Source organism: Zootoca vivipara, chromosome 6 (assembly GCF_965207765.1).
Source record: "Zootoca vivipara chromosome 6, rZooViv2.hap1.1, whole genome shotgun sequence".
NCBI classification, from domain to species: domain Eukaryota; kingdom Metazoa; phylum Chordata; class Lepidosauria; order Squamata; family Lacertidae; genus Zootoca; species Zootoca vivipara.
The window spans coordinates 79309177-79325451 of NC_142589.1; the positions used below are offsets into that span (position 1 = coordinate 79309177).

Sequence of the window (16275 nt, forward strand, 5' to 3'; positions counted from 1 at the left end):
CTGGCACTAATACGGAGTCAGACCACTGGGTCCACCTCGTTCAGTCTTGTCAGCATTGACTGCCAGCAGCTTGCCAGGATTTTAAGAAGAGCTTTTTTTCTAACCATAACTGGAAATGCCAGAGGTGGAGACTGGAAACTTCTGCATGCAAAGCAGATGCTCTACCCCTTCACGTCCACCTCGCCTGGAGGAAGGGCAAGAGGCACAGCTTTCTTCTCCTCCAGCTGACTGCTTAAGGCAGAACTCTTCAGGCAGTGTGGGCTAGTGGTTGGAATTCATAAGCTGTGCGGCTTCTGGGATTCCAGCCCCAGCTCTAGGCTGCATGGCCAAGTCACAACCCAGAGATTTGCGTTGCCAAATTACAAGAAAGGAGATTCCGACCGAACTTTAGGAGGAACTTTCTGACAGTAAGAGCCGTTCAGCAGTGGGACAATTCTATTCTTCTTTGAATTAGAAACCTTCACCACAAACACAGAGAGCAGATCCTGCTTAGTGTACAAAATTTATTTCCTATTTATAGAGTTCTTGGTCAGGCCAGCCTCTTTGGGGAGTGGCAGGGAAGAGATGGAATAGCAACGGTTCACAAGGAGCCTCGTGCAAGAGGTTTCTTTCCTGAGGCCAAGAGGCCAAGACACATCCAAGAAACGTTGCTTGGGGGGGTCCTGGGCAGACCCAGCATCTCCTTACTCCCTCACCATAACCAGTGATTTGGTCCTCATTTCCTTCTGCGGTGGCATGGCAGAGCCTGGCAGGTCCTGTCCCTCCCTGGTTTCTGGGCAAAGCGAACAGGCAAGAGGGCGCAGCTGCTCCCATCACTCCTTTGGTCCTCTCCCATCACCATCCTCAGGCTTGGCATCTTGGTGCTGTGCAGGAAGTGCCACCTGGGCCGCCTGGCCAGCCACTTTCAACCGGAGCCGCTCTAAGAGGCACTCGGCCGTCTGCATCAGGCTATGCTATTGGAGGCAAGGAATATGGGGGTGGGGGAAGAAGCAAGAAGACAGGTTTTATTCTGAAGGAATTTGCTCTGTGCTCATCCCTAAGTTCATCAGGCGCCTCAATAATGGTCCCTCGCAGCGAAGGCTCAGGACTTCAATACCTCAAGGACCACCTCTTCCCATATGAACCTACCCAGACCCTGAGATCATCTTGTGAGGCCCTCCTTCGTGTGCCCCCTCCTTGAGAGGTCCGGAGGGTGGCAACACGAGAACGGGGCCTTCTCTGCAGTGGCTCCCTGTCTGTGGAATGCTCTCACCAGGGAAGTTTGCCTGGTGCCTTCATTATACACCTTTAGGCGTCAGGCAAAAACGTTCCTTTTTAACCAGGCGTTTGGTTGATCCAATTTACATCCTATGCCCTGTTAAAATGTATTTTGTGGTTTTATATCTTGATTTTATTCTGTGAACCGCCCTGAGACTGCCAGGTATAGGGCAGTATATAAATTCAATCAATTATTATTATTATTTCATAACGTTTCAGGGGACACCAAAGGCAATAAATATGAATAGAGAAGGGAATCGTCATTGCACAATGCAATATGTGGGAAGGAGGTGAGGAAAGCTTGAAAGGGCTCCCTGCAATTTGCCAGCCACTCAGCAACAAAAAGGAGAAAGCTCCCAGAAGGAATCAGTGTGGTATAGTGCTTAGAGTGCTGGACTAGGAGCTGGGTTCGAATCTACACTCCAGCCATGAAGCTCACTGGCTGGCCTTGGAGTCAGTCACTGCTTCTGAGCCAAACTTTCCACACAGGGGTGTTGTAAGGATAAAATGGGGAGCAGGAGAAGAACCGTCTATATCACCTTGAGCTCCTTGGAGAAGTGGGATATAAATGTAAAAAATGAACAAACAGGAATGATGGGCTGTGACACTTTGAGTCAGACAGTCCTACCCAGCATTCTAGAACTGGGAATAAAAAAAAGTTTTGTAATGTTAAGCTTTGCTGAATTAGGGGGGGGGAGAATATGTCAGCACACGAAGCTAAATTTTAAAATGGAAGGTTGGGGGGGTGATTCCCCACCCAAAAAATGTGTCAGAAGCAAAAGTTGGCAGCTCTAAGCAGATTTGACACCTGTGGATCTGGGCTTTCTGCCAACTCATTGCAGTTAAAGAATGCAAATCTGGCTGGAAGTTATTTGGGATAACTTGTCTTTAATTTATTAGGCACTTTCAGATGGTGTTTATTCTCTCTGCTTAGTGGGCAAGGCAGAAGTCATTGCCAGTCCTCAGCGATATTGCAGGCCTCTTCACTGAATGTTGCCCTTTAAAATATTTGAAGTACCTAACCCTCTTGCTTCCAGGAATACAAAGAAGGGGGAAACTGTGCAGTCCTTATTCTGCTACAGGGGTAGTGAAAACCAGCCCTGGGTGCTTCTTGCAGCAATATGTGAAAGCAGCAAAGTGTTTTGGAGAAAAAGGAAATGAAATAAAGCTGAAAACCTGAAATGGATGCGCTACGGCAGCCTCTCTTAAACTTGGGTCTCCAGCCGCTGTTGGGACTACAACTCCCATCATTTCTAGGTAGCAGGACCCATGGTCAGGGATTGTGGGAGCTGCAGTTCAAGAACATCTGGGGACCCAAGATTGAGAAAGGCAGTGCTAGGGCCTCTCGGGGTTGGGCTTGGTGAAAGTGCCTTGCAACAACCCCTACCCCACCTGCAATACACACACCTGAAGGATATGCAGCCCTTTCAGACAAACCACAGCCAGTTCACAGAGGCCGTCACAGGTGAGGTCGACATACTCCATGGACAGGAGGGGGCTGGGGAAAGTGCGCTGCCAGAGCACGTGGAACTCCCCGTCAGACGGGCTGGAGGGCTGGACTCCTGCTGTAGCATTCGGGGCTTGGTACTTGTAGCACAAAAGCTCCTAGAAGAAGAAGAAGAAGAAGAAGAAGAAGAAGAAGAAGAAGAAGAAGAAGAAGAAGAAGAAGAAGAAGAAGAAGAAGAAGAAGAAGAAGAGGAAGAGTTTGGATTTGATACCCCGCTTTATCACTACCCAAAGGAGTCTTAAAGTGGCTAACATTCTCCTTTCCCTTCCTCCCCCACAACAAACACTCTGTAAGGTGAGTGGGGCTGAGAGACTTCAAGGAAGTGTGACTAGCCCAAGGTCACCCAGCAGCTGCATGTGGAGGAACGGAGACGCGAACCCGGTTCCCCAGATTATGAGTCTACTGCTCTTAACCACTACACCACACTGGCTCTAGAAGACTAGGGAACTCTATAGTTATGTTGCCTGAGATCAACCAATGAGCATTGAAGGATACTGACAAACTGCTGTGTCCAGTTCTGGGCACCACAATTTAAGGAGGATGTTGACAAGCTGGAGTGTGTGCAGAGGAAGGTGACCAAGATGATCAAGGGTCTGGAAACCAAGTCTGATGAGGAACAGTTGAAGGAGCTGGCTATGTTTAGCCTGGAAAAGAGGAGACTGAGAGGAGATAGGAGAGCCATCTTCAAATATCTGAAGAGCTGTCACATGGAAGACAGAGCAAGCTTGATTTCTCCAGCTCTGGAGGGTAGGACTCGAATCAATGGCTTCAAGTTACAAGAAAGGAGATTCCGACTAAACGCCCGGAATAATTTTCTGCTGTTTGACAGTGAAACAGACTCCTTCAGAAGGTGGTGGAATCTCCTTCACTAGAGGCTTTTTAACTGAGGCTGGAAGGCCATCAGTCGGGGATTCTTTAGTGGAGATTCCTGCACTGCACGGGGTTGGACTAGATGACACTTGGGGTCCCTTCCAACTTTACATTTTTATGATTCTATGTTTGTACAGGGTTTTTAAGGCTGTTAGAGTCTGGCCTGCAGGAGGCAGCCTTAGCTATCATTTGCTAGTTCCATTTTTATTTTGTTTCGTGGGTTGCTTTGTTATAACAGCCCCTGGCGAGGAACACTGGGGCACAGTTTAGGTTTAAAATACATAAATAAATATAAACAGAAACTTATGGAGCACGCCAGACCGGAGAAGGCTGCCCAGTAAGAGCACCCTACGACCCTAAACCCATCCAAGCCAACATGGTGGGTGAAGGCAGATCTCTCACTCCCTGCTGACCTGCCCATAGGTGCCAAGCAGGATCTCTGGTTCACGGTCAAAGTTGACATCGGTCACAAGGGCACACAGGACACTGTCGTACTGGTCACTCAAGGGAAGGACCAGCTGGTCGTCCAGGCCTCTCTGCAGCACATTCCTGGAAGGGGGGAAGGAATAAACAACAACACTGGGTGGTATTCAACCAAGTTCTACTTAGAGCTGCCATGCTGAAATTCAAGTCCATTAACTTCAATATGCCTATGCTGAGTAAAACATAGCTGAATACCAGCCACTGCCATATAAGAATAAGGAGGCAGCAGATGCCGATGACGCGATCAAGAGTGGTAAGAGTACCACTCTATTCTGCCTCGGTCAGCCTACTTCTGGAGTACCGCTTCCAGTTCTGGGTACCAGAGTTTAAGAAGGATATTGACAAGCAGGAACGTGTGCAGAGGAGAGTGACCGAGATGATCGAGGCTCTGGAGACCAGGCCTTATGAGGAACGGTTGAGGGAGTTGGAAAAGAAAAGACTGAGAGGAGATAGGGTAGCCATCTTCAAAGATCTAATAATAATAATAATAATAATAATAATAATAATAATAATAAACAACTTTTATTTATATCACGCACTCCCCTGCCAAAGTCGGACTCAGGGTGGCTAACATCAAATATATAACATTAGTATAAAATCAAACAATAATTAAATTACCTCCTAAAAACAGGTCAAAATAAATGGCTTTCTGCAGGGTTAGGGTTGGGAACAGTAAGTGCTCAGGGTTAGAGGGTTAGGAACAGTACGTGGAACAAGCTTGTTTTCTCCTGCTCTGGAGGGTAGGAACTGAAACAATGGCTTCAAGTTACAAGAAAGGAGATACCAGCTAAACATGAGGAAGAACTTTCTGACGGCAATAGCTGTTAGTAGAATGGACTCCTTCGTCGGGAGGTTTTTAAGCAGAGGCTGGATGGCCGTCTATCATGGATGATTAGCTGAGATTCCTGTGTTTCGGGGGGTTGGACTGGATGACCCTCAGGGTCCCTTCCTACTCTACGATTATATTATTCTATGCATGTCAGAAGAGCCTGCTGGATCAGGCCAATGGCCCGTCTAATCCAGCATCCAATTGTCACAGTGGGCAACCGGATCCCTGTGGGAAGCCCATAGGCAGGGGCCGGGCACAACTGCAGTTTCCAGCAAGTGGCATTTAGTTCCGATCACGGAAGCAGAGTACAGCCATCGCGCCTAGTATTTCATTTGGTTTTTGTTTATTTATCAAGTTGGTACACCACCATTCATTCGAAGATCTCGGGGCAGTTCGCAGCATAAAAATACAGAATAAAAACACGAAAGCACCAAAAGCCTTATCTCCATGGGGCAAAGGGTGGACTTGATAAGCCGCCTGCTCTCCTGTCTCCACTCACCTGTAGACAACAGACAGTTCAAGAGTGCTGGTGACTAGAACACTGTAGCTCTGCGTCTGGGAGCCAGCATTACCTGCAAGAGAAGATACAAAGGTTAAAAAAACACATACGGAAGAAACCCACACCAGAGAAAGAGCGGAACTGCCTGCACAGTTACCAAATGCTGTTGAGCCTCAAGCGAAACAGCCTCTCATCCTACACATCAGCCATGTCATGGGCAAGCTACATGTGGAAGAATGCTGGGAGTTACCAGCTGGGGAACCCCCAGGGGAAGAAGACTCAGAGCCTGGGGAGCATTGGTGGGACGGCAACGAGTGGTCAGAGGGAGAAGACTGGGAGGAGGTGGTGGTGTCGGAAGCTGAAGAGGTAACAGGGTTTAGTGAGCAGGAAGAGGCTGTGGCAGACAGCAGTTCAGAGGCAGGAGAGGAGGGCCGAGAGGCAGAGATGAGGCAGGCTGCCAAAGAAACCAGGGGCCTCCCACTCCCGCTGCGACCAGATCCCCTCCCCCGCAGGGCTCCCAGAGCCAGAAGAGGTATGAAGAGGGCGAAACAGAGACAGCCACACCGACAGAGTCTCAGGTTGCTTGGGAAGAACCCGAGCAAGGAAGAAGCCTAGGCAACTGTGGGAAGACAGGGAACTTCATGTCGGAAAGGCTAACGCCAGACTGCCCCAGACTCCAAGAGCTTTCCTGTGGCCAATCCCTGGCTGCCGCTACCGAAGCGATCCTCCTCTTCTGAGAAGAACACACACGATCCATGCATATTCCAGCAGGAATGAAGAAGCCAAAAGTAGTACTAAAGCTACTTTATTGTAAGGCTAATTACACAGTCCATTCTCTGTTTCTCTGCTCGTAAAACTCCAACAGAACAGAGCTAGGCATCTTGCTTCTTACTCCATAGAGAAGCAGAAAGAAAAGGTACAGAAAGAAAACATCACATGATCAGGAAGAGATAACATAGACTTCCTCTCTCACACTGTAACTCAGACTCACTGTGTGAAAACCAACAGACACATATGCTGCTGCTGGAGCAGCAGAGGGTATATAAAAATCATAACACTTCAGTCCTCCCAACTGCCTCAATTGGACAAGATCTAATGGGAAGAGTTGCTGTGCTCCCTAGACCTGGCTTCCTGAGCTGCTTGTTTCTTTGAATAGAGTTAACTTCACCTGCTCCTGGCACCCGCTCCTGACAGCCATCCACAAGCTGGTGCCCTCCAGATGTTGGCGGACTTCAACTCCCATCATCCCAATCTGGCAGCGGAAATGATCAGGGATGATGGGAGTTGGGACTCCACCATTTGCCCAGAGGGCACCAGCTTGGGAAAGGCTGCCTTCTCTCCACCTGAGGTTGCAGAGAGGCCCATGGCCCCCTCTTGTTTCTTACCATTTGAAGCCACGGTTCCTGAGGGGTCGCCTGGACGGCAGGACGTTGGCAGAGCAAACACCAGGACTTTGGAGATGGGACCGTCTTGCTGGATGTTCCAGCTCTGCAGCACCACTTGGGCAAAGGGGAAGAAGGGGCAGAGGGGACAGTCAGCCAACACCACAATGGCTGAGGCTTCAAGAAAGGTGCTGCCAGGAAGATTTATATACCACTGACTTACCCCCCCCCCAAGATGGTGACTAAGCAGTTTACAAGTATAAAATCAATTATAAGATATATACATTTTATTTTTAAAGTTCCATAGAAACAGCTATAATTTAAATTTGCAATAAAAAACAAACCAGTGACAAAGCACAGCACTTAAAGACATTTGCCATATATACTCGAGTATAAGCCGAACCGAATATAAGCCGAGGCACCTAATTTTACCACAAAAAAATGGAGAAACTTATTGACTCGAGTATAAGCCTAGGGTGGGAAACACTGGGTCCAGATAGGGGTTAATAAGAAAATAAAAAATAAAAGGATCCTCTGCTCATGGCTACACCCTCCGCTGCCGCCTCTTCACCCCCACAGCAAGGACGGAGGAGCAGCAGCAGCTGCAAAGGCTACCACCTCCCCGAGGCACACCACCCCTGCCCGCGTCTGCTCTTGCTCTAACCGCCACCGCCTCAGGGTCACCGCCGCTGTCTCAGGCAGAGTGGGGTGGGCTGGGGGAGGCGCGTGTGGGCGGATAGAGGGAAAGAGAAAGAGACCTGCCTGGCTCTCCCTCTCTCACACACCCGATGCCTGTCTCTTCGGATGGAGCGGGGCAAAGGGCTGGGCGCGTGAGGCAGAGGGAGCGAGCAGAGCCAAGCAGATGTTTGCAGCGCCGTCAGCAAACCGCCCGTACGGGCGGTGGCGGCTGCAGCCGCGAGCAGGCGATCCTGCCGCCGTACGGACGGTGCACGCATACATCGTACGTAGCGGCACTGTGCATGCACCGTATGGTCGGTTTGCCCCACCTCCCACCCCGGGTACCGTTCATGCTTCGTTCGCCCCTGCCTCACTCGAGTATAAGCCGAGGGGGGCTTTTTCAGCATTAAAAATGTGCTGAAAACCTCGGCTTATACATGAGTATATACGGTACATAGATCAGGAAAGCTCACATTCAAGGGAATGCCTGCTTAAACAGAGCCGGTGGAATGCCAATAGTGATAGGGGCTTCTCATACAGGGCCTTTTGATTTCACCCTTTGCCAACCTGGAGCCCTCCAGCTGTTTCGGTCTACAACTCCCATCAGTTCCTGCATGCTGGCTGTCAAAGGCTGGTGTACCAAGTGCTGAAGCCTGGGACATTTGCACAGCCAGATCCCTCCCTCCAAAAAGATTCCACAATGAGCAGAGAAACTTGTCAACCTCCTTTTAAAACATCACAAATAAAGAAAACTTACCTCGACTGGCTGGTTCAACCTGGGCAACTCGGATGTAGCCGCTCTGGCAACCAAAGGCCGTGATCCGTTGCCCTGAGTTTGGAATGTTGTACACATCTAGCCAGAGGACGCTGCAAGGGAGAGAGGAGGGCAATGATCAATGAAGCGGGTGGTTTCCTGGGCGAAACAGAGGTCAGAGAGAATGAAGGATGAATGAAGGATGCAGAGTCCGCCCCTTGAGGCGAGGAGTACAACTGATCTCTACTCACGAGTAGCCCCACTGAAACTTATGTACTTAAGTTAATCGTGCCCATTAATTTCAAAGTGTCTTCTCCAAGTATGAACAAGGTTGGATGCAAGCCTTGGCACCTAAAACCTAGAACACGGTTTTGCTTTTCCCCTCCTCCCTCCCCATCCCTTCTCCTTTTGTGCTGTGTTTTTTAGGTTACAAGGAGAGGCTGGGCCTTACGTCTCAGAGCTTCTGTAAGCCTCCTTCCTGCGCGCGCACACACATACAGTAGTACCAAAACTTCCTCTCCCCCTCTCCCCCTCTTGTTTTTAATAGCAAACCAGTCTTCCTACTTGCTTGGCAGCTCCTTGAGTTCAGGAAAGAGGTTCTCCACCGGCTGCTCCTCAAACTGGTGCAGCTCTTCATTCTACAGAGGAGAGGAGCAATGCTGTCACATCAGGGCGCCTCCAGCACAACGGGGAAACCAAATCTTGCCTTCATCTGGTGGCCTCACCTCTTTGTATAAGTGGATAGCAGGGTCATTGCCACTCAGAAGGAAGACCGTCTCCGGCTGGTCAGCAACCTGGACCCTGCAACGAGAGAAGTAGCATTTTCTTTTCTTTTTTAAAGAGCTTTGTATGAATGTCCCCGAAATATTTTTTACAATTTTAATTTATTTAGAGTATTTGTATCCAGCTCTTCAGCCAAAAGGGCTCCCAGAGTGATTTGCACACAAACAAAAAGGGACAAGCAGGGAAGTGGGTTTTTGTTTTACCAGGCCTTTACAGAGAGATGAGAAAGGGCGAGCGGCATACTTACTCTGCATGGTACAGTTGGAATGGGGTAAACTGCAGTTCCAGGTTCAAGCAGCTCTCTGGATAGAAAGAAAAATACTCCCTGAAAACAAGAAAATAAGCCCAGTTTCCATAGCTGAGGGGGGGGGGGATAATATAAATCAACCTTCTCTGGATCATGAACATGCCCCAGGGGAAGTGCAGTCGTACCTTGGAAGCCGAACGCCTTGGCTCCCAAACAAATCGGCTCCCAAACGATCAAAATCCGGAAGTGAGTGTTCTGGTTTTCAAATGATTTTCAGAAGCCAAACGTCTGCCGCAGCTTCCAATTGGCTGCAGGACACTCCTGCAGCCAATCGGAAGCCGTGCTTTGGTTTTCAAACAGTTCCGGGAGTCAAATGGACTCCCAGAACACATTCTGTTTGAAAACCAAGGTACCACCAAAATCAAAAGGAAGTTGTAGCTCTCAAAGGTCTGGTATTACCCAATTTGGAATTCTGAGCAATTGCGTTTTTAAGAGCTTAAGGTGCTAGTCCACTGGGAGGTGGCTTCAGAAGTCTTCTCTGTTGAAAATGCAAACATGCCATGTATGCTGGGCTTCATATCTTGGCATAACTAACTAGAATACCTAATGGCTTTTAACTTCCAACTCCCACCCCTTGCTTTGCTAGAAAATCCATGTTTTGCGCCAAATTCTGCACTTTGACTCCTACATCTGTGAAGGTCTTCTAAGCAGTTTTGATATATTTTGCTTCCAGGACATGGGTTTTCAAAGACTAACAGGGAGATAACAGAAGAGATTGGAGGGAACTTGGGGCACCGATTTCAGGGTTAGGTGGCAAAAACAGATACTGAAGGCTCACGTGCGATAGAATCTAAGTTGTATTCAGATCCTGGTTCATAGTCGCAGTAAATGTTAAGGAAGGGGCTGGCTTTGTCGCCGGAATCCTGTGGAGATGGGAAGAGAAACAGGCAAAGCTGCAAGTTCATTTCACATCAAGAAGACTTTTGCAGTACACATAATCACTTAAAGATGAGTTCTACTGCATCAAACCAAAGTTCTATCTAGTCTTCCTTTTCCAAGCCAAGGAAGGCTGTCATGGGGCTTAATCCAGTAATAATCTATGTTATGTTCTCATTTACCTACATACTGCTTTTTGGCCCAGATGCCCCAAATGCAGTAAGCAGATGTTTATACAAATATATATATATAAAATGAAAGTACAACAAATACAGCTATTCAAAACAATATGAATTAGCAAAATCACTAATTACACACCAATCACACCAGTAGTGCTGTAAAGTGGTTGTCCCGAGGACAAGAATTGTAAACCATTGTGTTAATTTAAGTTACAACCTGACCCAAGGCATGTTTTCTCCGAAGCAGGAGCAGCCAAAATGGAATGGCACATCCTCTGAGGCCCCAATACCTAAAGGATTACCTTTACTTGTGAGGACCTACCCTGTATACCTGAAGGAGTGTCTCCATCCCCATAGCTCAGCCCAGACACTGAGGTCCAGCTCCAAGGGCCTTCTGGCATTTCTCTCATTGAGAGAAGTGAAGCTACAGGGAACCAGGCAGAGGACCTTCTCAGCAGTGGCGCCTTCCATGTGGAACGCGCTCCCATCAAATACCAAATAAATAATCAATTTTATGACTTTCCATAGACATCTGTTTCAGGAAGCTTTTAATGTCTGATGCTTCGTTGTTTTCCTTTATATTTTGTTGGAAGCAGCCCAAAATGGCTGGGGCAACCCATTCAGATGAGGGGCTTACTATAAATTTTATTATTATTATTATTATTATTATTATTATTATTATTATTATTCCCTGATGTCAACGTCTGAGGTCTCTTCCCTGCATGCCACCTCCGTATACAGTATTAGGTTTCCACCTTTCAAAAGCACTGCTTGTGAAGAACATGCAAGCGACGCATCATTTCACAAAGGGATGAAAGCCACACATACCTTAATGAAGGTGATCCCCACCACCAAACCCCTTTTGGGAGGTGATTTGTTGAAAGTGTCAATGGAGACGATCTCGGCATCAACTGAGAAGCAAAGAGACACACAAGGAGACCATGGGCTAAGGGAGATCAGCTGCCAGCAGTCAGCGTCCAACAAAGATCACGCAAGGAGAGAGGGAAATGAATGAAAGGCTGAACTGAGAGATTTCCTCGTGTACGTGGGTGGGTGAGTGTTTTTTTGGGGGGGGGGCAGCAGAGAAAGAGCAGGAACCTGGGTCACCCGGTCCCTCATTCCAACCCACAGACTGCCCCCCCCCACTGAGCACACCTGCCCCATTACCTGGGATATAGGTGAACTGCAGCTCCCTGGCCACGGGGCGCAGCTTCTGCCTCAGGTCTTGGTAGCGGAAATAAATCACTTTCCCCTTCAGGGTGGCGGCCAGGAGCCCCCCGGGGCCGTCCACGCACCCCCCGGGGGCAGTGGGCACGGAGACCCCCAGACCCGCCCCAGGCCCAGTTTCGGAGCGCCAATGAGCTTTGGATGCCCCCAGGGTCTGCCCTGGACCCTCGGAGACCCCCACCTCCTCCTGCCCCAGCCCCGCCCCCGAGAAATCCTCCTGCCCCTGGCCCCGCCCGCCTCCGCGGGCCGCCCCGGGCAGCGCGGCCAGCCCGTAGATGTTGCTCTGGGAGGAGAAGCGACTGAAGCTGTCCTCCGAAAACGGGCATTCCCGGGAAGGATCCATTCCGGTTCAGGCACCGCTACGGGCAGCCCGGTCCTCCCTTCCCCACCATTATTTGAGAGCTAGGGGTAGGGGGCCTTCCGAAGGTGACGTCGCCGGGCCGGGAGGCGTCGCGGGCCTGTGACGCTCGCCCGATTCCAAGATGGCCTCTTTAGGCTCCTTCCCGTTGCTTGGCGCCATCATCATCATTATTATTATTATTATCATCACCATCACAGGGCAGTTTGCAACATAAAAACACAAACGTCGCAGTCTGCAACTTGCGCGGACGACGTTTAAGGGTGGCATTTTAAAATAATAATATACAACTTTTAAAAATTAAATCAAAAGCAACGAAGAGGTGACTCCACCAAGCATAGCTTTAACAGGTTAAAAAGAATTTGAGGAACCTGTCTAAGAGAGTCACCACGCCCCATGTGAGAGAAGAAAAAAATATGTGATAACCAATAAATATATTTAAAATAAAATGGGTTGCAGATGGTTAGATTAGATGACCCTGCCATAAGAATAAAAAATATTCGTTTCAACCCTTTGGGAATTTACACAGACTGACATCTTCATGGGGTTATTGCTAGGGCTGTAATCTGCAAATGTTTAATTAGCATAATCGCTTCATGCTTTTATTGAAGATTAAATTATTATTTATTGAATTTATATACCGCCCTGTACCTGGAGGTCTCAGGGCGGTTCACACAACAAAAGGTGCCCTCTAATAGTTAAATAGTGGGGCCAAAGTGGGAATGCCCAGGTCCAGAGGGCACCAGAAAACACCAGAGATTGGAAATTACATCTCTCTTAATGATTCGCTCCAAATGCTGATCTATGGTAGTTTTTGAACAGGTGACAAAGACACAGCAGGAAAGTAATGCACTTCAATGTGCACCAGGCCTTGACTGTAAGCGCTAGGAAAAGGAGACCCTTTTATGAGCAAATGCAAAGCCATCACCAATTGTGTATTGATCCATACCAGGCATCCCCAAACTCGGCCCTAGATGTTTTGAGACTACAACTCCCATCATCCCTAGCTAACAGGACCAGTTGTCAGGGATGATGGGAATTGTAGTCCCAAAACATCTGGAGAGCCTAGTTTGGGGGTGCCTGATCCATACTCTTAACACAATATCTTCTTCATTTTTCTTCTCATTGTCCATTAGAAGGCAGTTTTCTTCCTCTGAAGCCCCACCTCCACTATACATTTAAAGCAGTAATGTGCCACTGTCACCACTTCCTGGAAACTGTCATTGGTGAATAGGGTTGCCAGACTCAATAGAGGACAGGAATTCTGTGCCTTTAATTGCCCTGCTCTCTTTTGAGTCTGGAAACCTTAAAGAGAAACCAGCAGAAAGGGTCTGCTGGTTTCTCTTTAAGGTTTCCAAACTCAAAAGAGCGCAGGGCACTTAAAGGCACAGAAGTCCTGTCCTCTTGAGTCTGGCAACCCTATTGGTGAAGCGTGCTGAGAGTTGGCATGAGACCGCTATTGCCTTCCCAGAGCTATAATTCCCTGAGTAGAGAGATTGTTAAACCACTCTTGGAATTGTAGGCGCCTGAGAGGAATAGGAGGCTCATAGCCACTCTAGGCACAAACAACAGTGCCTAGGATCCTTTTGGAGGAAAGCCACAACTGTTTATGATACTGCTTTAAATGTATAGACATGGGGTTCAATATTTTTGTAGCTTTTCTTCCAAAATATAAAATCCACAGACAATGCAAGTCAGCTGAAATGCATGTCCTTTAAACCTACAGCACTGCCAGGTCTGGGGCTTCTTTCTTTCTCTTTCTTTCTTTCTTTCTTTCTTTCTTTCTTTCTTTCTTTCTTTCTTTCTCTTTCTTTCTTTCTTTCTTTCTTTCCTCTCCCCACCCCCACCCCATGCTTTTATATTGTGATGTGTTTCAAATGCTCCTTGTTGCAATATTCCCCATTCCCAGAAATATCCCCAATATTTAAAGAGATGGTCCATTACTTCTAATAATTAGTCAAATTTATTAAAGACTTAACACTGAAGAACTGCATTCTTTTGTCAGGCTACTGAAAACGGCACCTTGGATATTTACAATGCATTATGTTTGCATTGTTTCCCCCTCAAAAGCCAGTTAAGCAAGTCGTACTATGTATAGTTTAAGCCAGGCAGACAAACTCGGCCCTCCAGATGTTTTGGTACTACAACTCCCATGATCCCTAGCTAACAGGACCAGTGGTCAGGGATGATGGGAATTGTACTCCCAAAACATCTGGAGGGCCGAGTACTTAGCTATGAGTGATCGCCAAAGAAGAAATGCCTGGTTTAAGCTCATTGCCACAGCCCTAGAAAATATGGGGCTTTATCAAATTTTACACACACACACCCACAGGCTTCCAGTCACGTGTTACCCAGCTGGTATTGTACTCAAGTGGGAGGGCAGCATAACAGCAGTAACATGAAAATATAACTTGGCTCCAGCCCAAGTGATCATGGAGAGATTGAGATGATCATTTGCTGCAATCTACAGCACAAGTAGAGGCTTCACCATCTCCAGTGGAAAGCAGATCACATCAACTCCCTAAGCGAGGGCTTGGGTACCTGTGCTTGCACTCCAGGTCTTACTACAGTAGTTCCAACTCCCAGCCAGCATGGTCAATGATCAGGGATGTTGGTGAGGGTTTGTTCGCAGCCAAATCACAAATGCATGTTTTGCTAAACAAGCACAGGGCTGGCACACAAGAGTTCTTAAACTTCCTAGTAACTTTGCTGTATTTGCTGTCAGCGCTGAAATGTAAGTAAACCTTTTTGTTTGTTTCTCTAACTAAAAAAAGGGTGGTTCATTCTCTGCAACGGGGGTGAAGAGGCGGAGGTCAGCAGGCCATAAATAAAAAGCACAACTGCCTAATTCCTAAGCTTTCGTAAACTGCAGGTAAAACATTTAAGTTACCTTAGTTACTGTACATGGGATAGGTGGTTAAAATTTAATCTACAGATTTAATACTCAATCCCATCTCCCACATAGTCCAGTATCATCTGGAGAGCCAATGTTCCCCAACCCTGCCATAAGCAAATGTGCTTCATGTGCAGCTGTCTACCAGCTCTATCTGGTACATTGGCTAAGACCCTACCTGCCTGCGCACTGTCTTGCCAGTGATACATGCACTGGTTATCTCCCGCTTCGACTATTGCAATGCGCTCTACGTGGGGCTACCTTTGAATGTGACTCGAAAACTACAATTAATTGAGAATGTGGCAGCTAGACTGGTGCCTGGAAGCAGCCGCCGAGACCATAGAACACCAGTCCTGAAAGACCTACACTGGCTCCTGGTACATTTCCAAGCACCATTCAAATTGATGGTGCTGACCTTTAAAACCCAAAACGGCCTCAGCCCTGTATACCTGAAGGAGCATCTCCACTCCCCATCGTTCAGCCCAGATACTGAGGTCCAGCACCGAGGCCTTCTGGTGGTTCCCACACCGTGAGAAGTGAAGCTACAGAGAACCAGACAGAAGGCCCCCCCATCAGATGTTAAGGAGATGAGTAATTATGTAACATTTGGGAAACATCCAAAGGCAGCCCTGTATAGGCAAGCTTTTTAAGGTTTTACTGTGTTTTTATATATGCTGGAGGGATGCAGGTGGCGCTGTGGGTTAAACCACAGAGCCTAGGGTTAAAGTCGGCGGTTCAAATCCCTGCGACGGGGATGAGCTCCCGTTGCACAGTCCCAGCTCCTGCCAACCTAGCAGTTCGAAAGCATGTCAAAGTGCAAGTAGATAAATAGGTACCGCTACAGCAGAAAGGTAAATGGTGTTTCCGTGTGCTGCTCTGGTTCGCCAGAAGCGGCTTTGTCATGCTGGCCACATAACCTGGAAGCTGTACACCAGCTCCCTCAGTCAATAGCGTGAGATGAGCGCCGCAACCCCAGAGTAGGTCACAACTGGACCTAATGGTCAGTGGTCCCTTTACCTTTACCTATATATGCTGGAAACCACCTGGAGTGGCTGGGGCATCCCAGATGGGCAGGATATTAATAATAATAATAATAATAATAATAATAATAATAATAATAATAATAATAATAAATTAATTATAAAACTATGTTTTGTGTTTTTGTACAGCTATATCAAATGGCATGGGCAAAGGTAGCTGAATTTTCAAAGCACACCTGGTGCTCTAAGTAACAGTTTAGGCTGAGCACAGGAATGCTGAACTCACAAAAAGTTGGATGAAGCCCAGCCAAATCTAGGTCTGATTTCTGCTCTGGACGAATGAAGAATACGCTTTTGCTTTGGCACAAGAGACAAGACCCACCCTAGGAAACTCTGCCTCTATAAACTGCCAC

The 16275-nt window shown here is 47.8% G+C and overlaps 1 protein-coding gene across 1 annotated transcript; it reads right to left on the reverse strand.

Annotated features, from left to right (window-relative positions):
* Positions 1–483: 483 nt before the first annotated feature.
* On the reverse strand, positions 484–12074 carry KPTN (kaptin, actin binding protein). The gene is made up of 12 exons (XM_060275533.2): positions 11572–12074; positions 11233–11315; positions 10128–10212; positions 9290–9344; positions 8985–9060; positions 8824–8897; positions 8263–8372; positions 6831–6944; positions 5446–5518; positions 4048–4183; positions 2665–2862; positions 484–953 (listed from the first exon to the last, which is right to left on the reverse strand). The coding sequence occupies exons 1-12, from the start codon at positions 11972–11974 to the stop codon at positions 813–815; spliced, it is 1548 nt and encodes a 515-aa protein (XP_060131516.2). The 5' UTR covers positions 11975–12074; the 3' UTR covers positions 484–812.
* Positions 12075–16275: the final 4201 nt, after the last annotated feature.

Coding starts and splice junctions, on each gene's coding strand:
- KPTN (XM_060275533.2), bottom strand. CDS start 11,974: ATGGATCCTTCCCGGGAATGCCCGTTTTCGGAGGACAGCTTCAGTCGC. Junction 11,316..11,571: donor GCAGTTCACCTATATCCCAG/GTAATGGGGCAG, acceptor TTTGCTTCTCAG/TTGATGCCGAGATCGTCTCC. Junction 4,184..5,445: donor GAACTGTCTGTTGTCTACAG/GTGAGTGGAGAC, acceptor CCCCCCTTCCAG/GAATGTGCTGCAGAGAGGCC.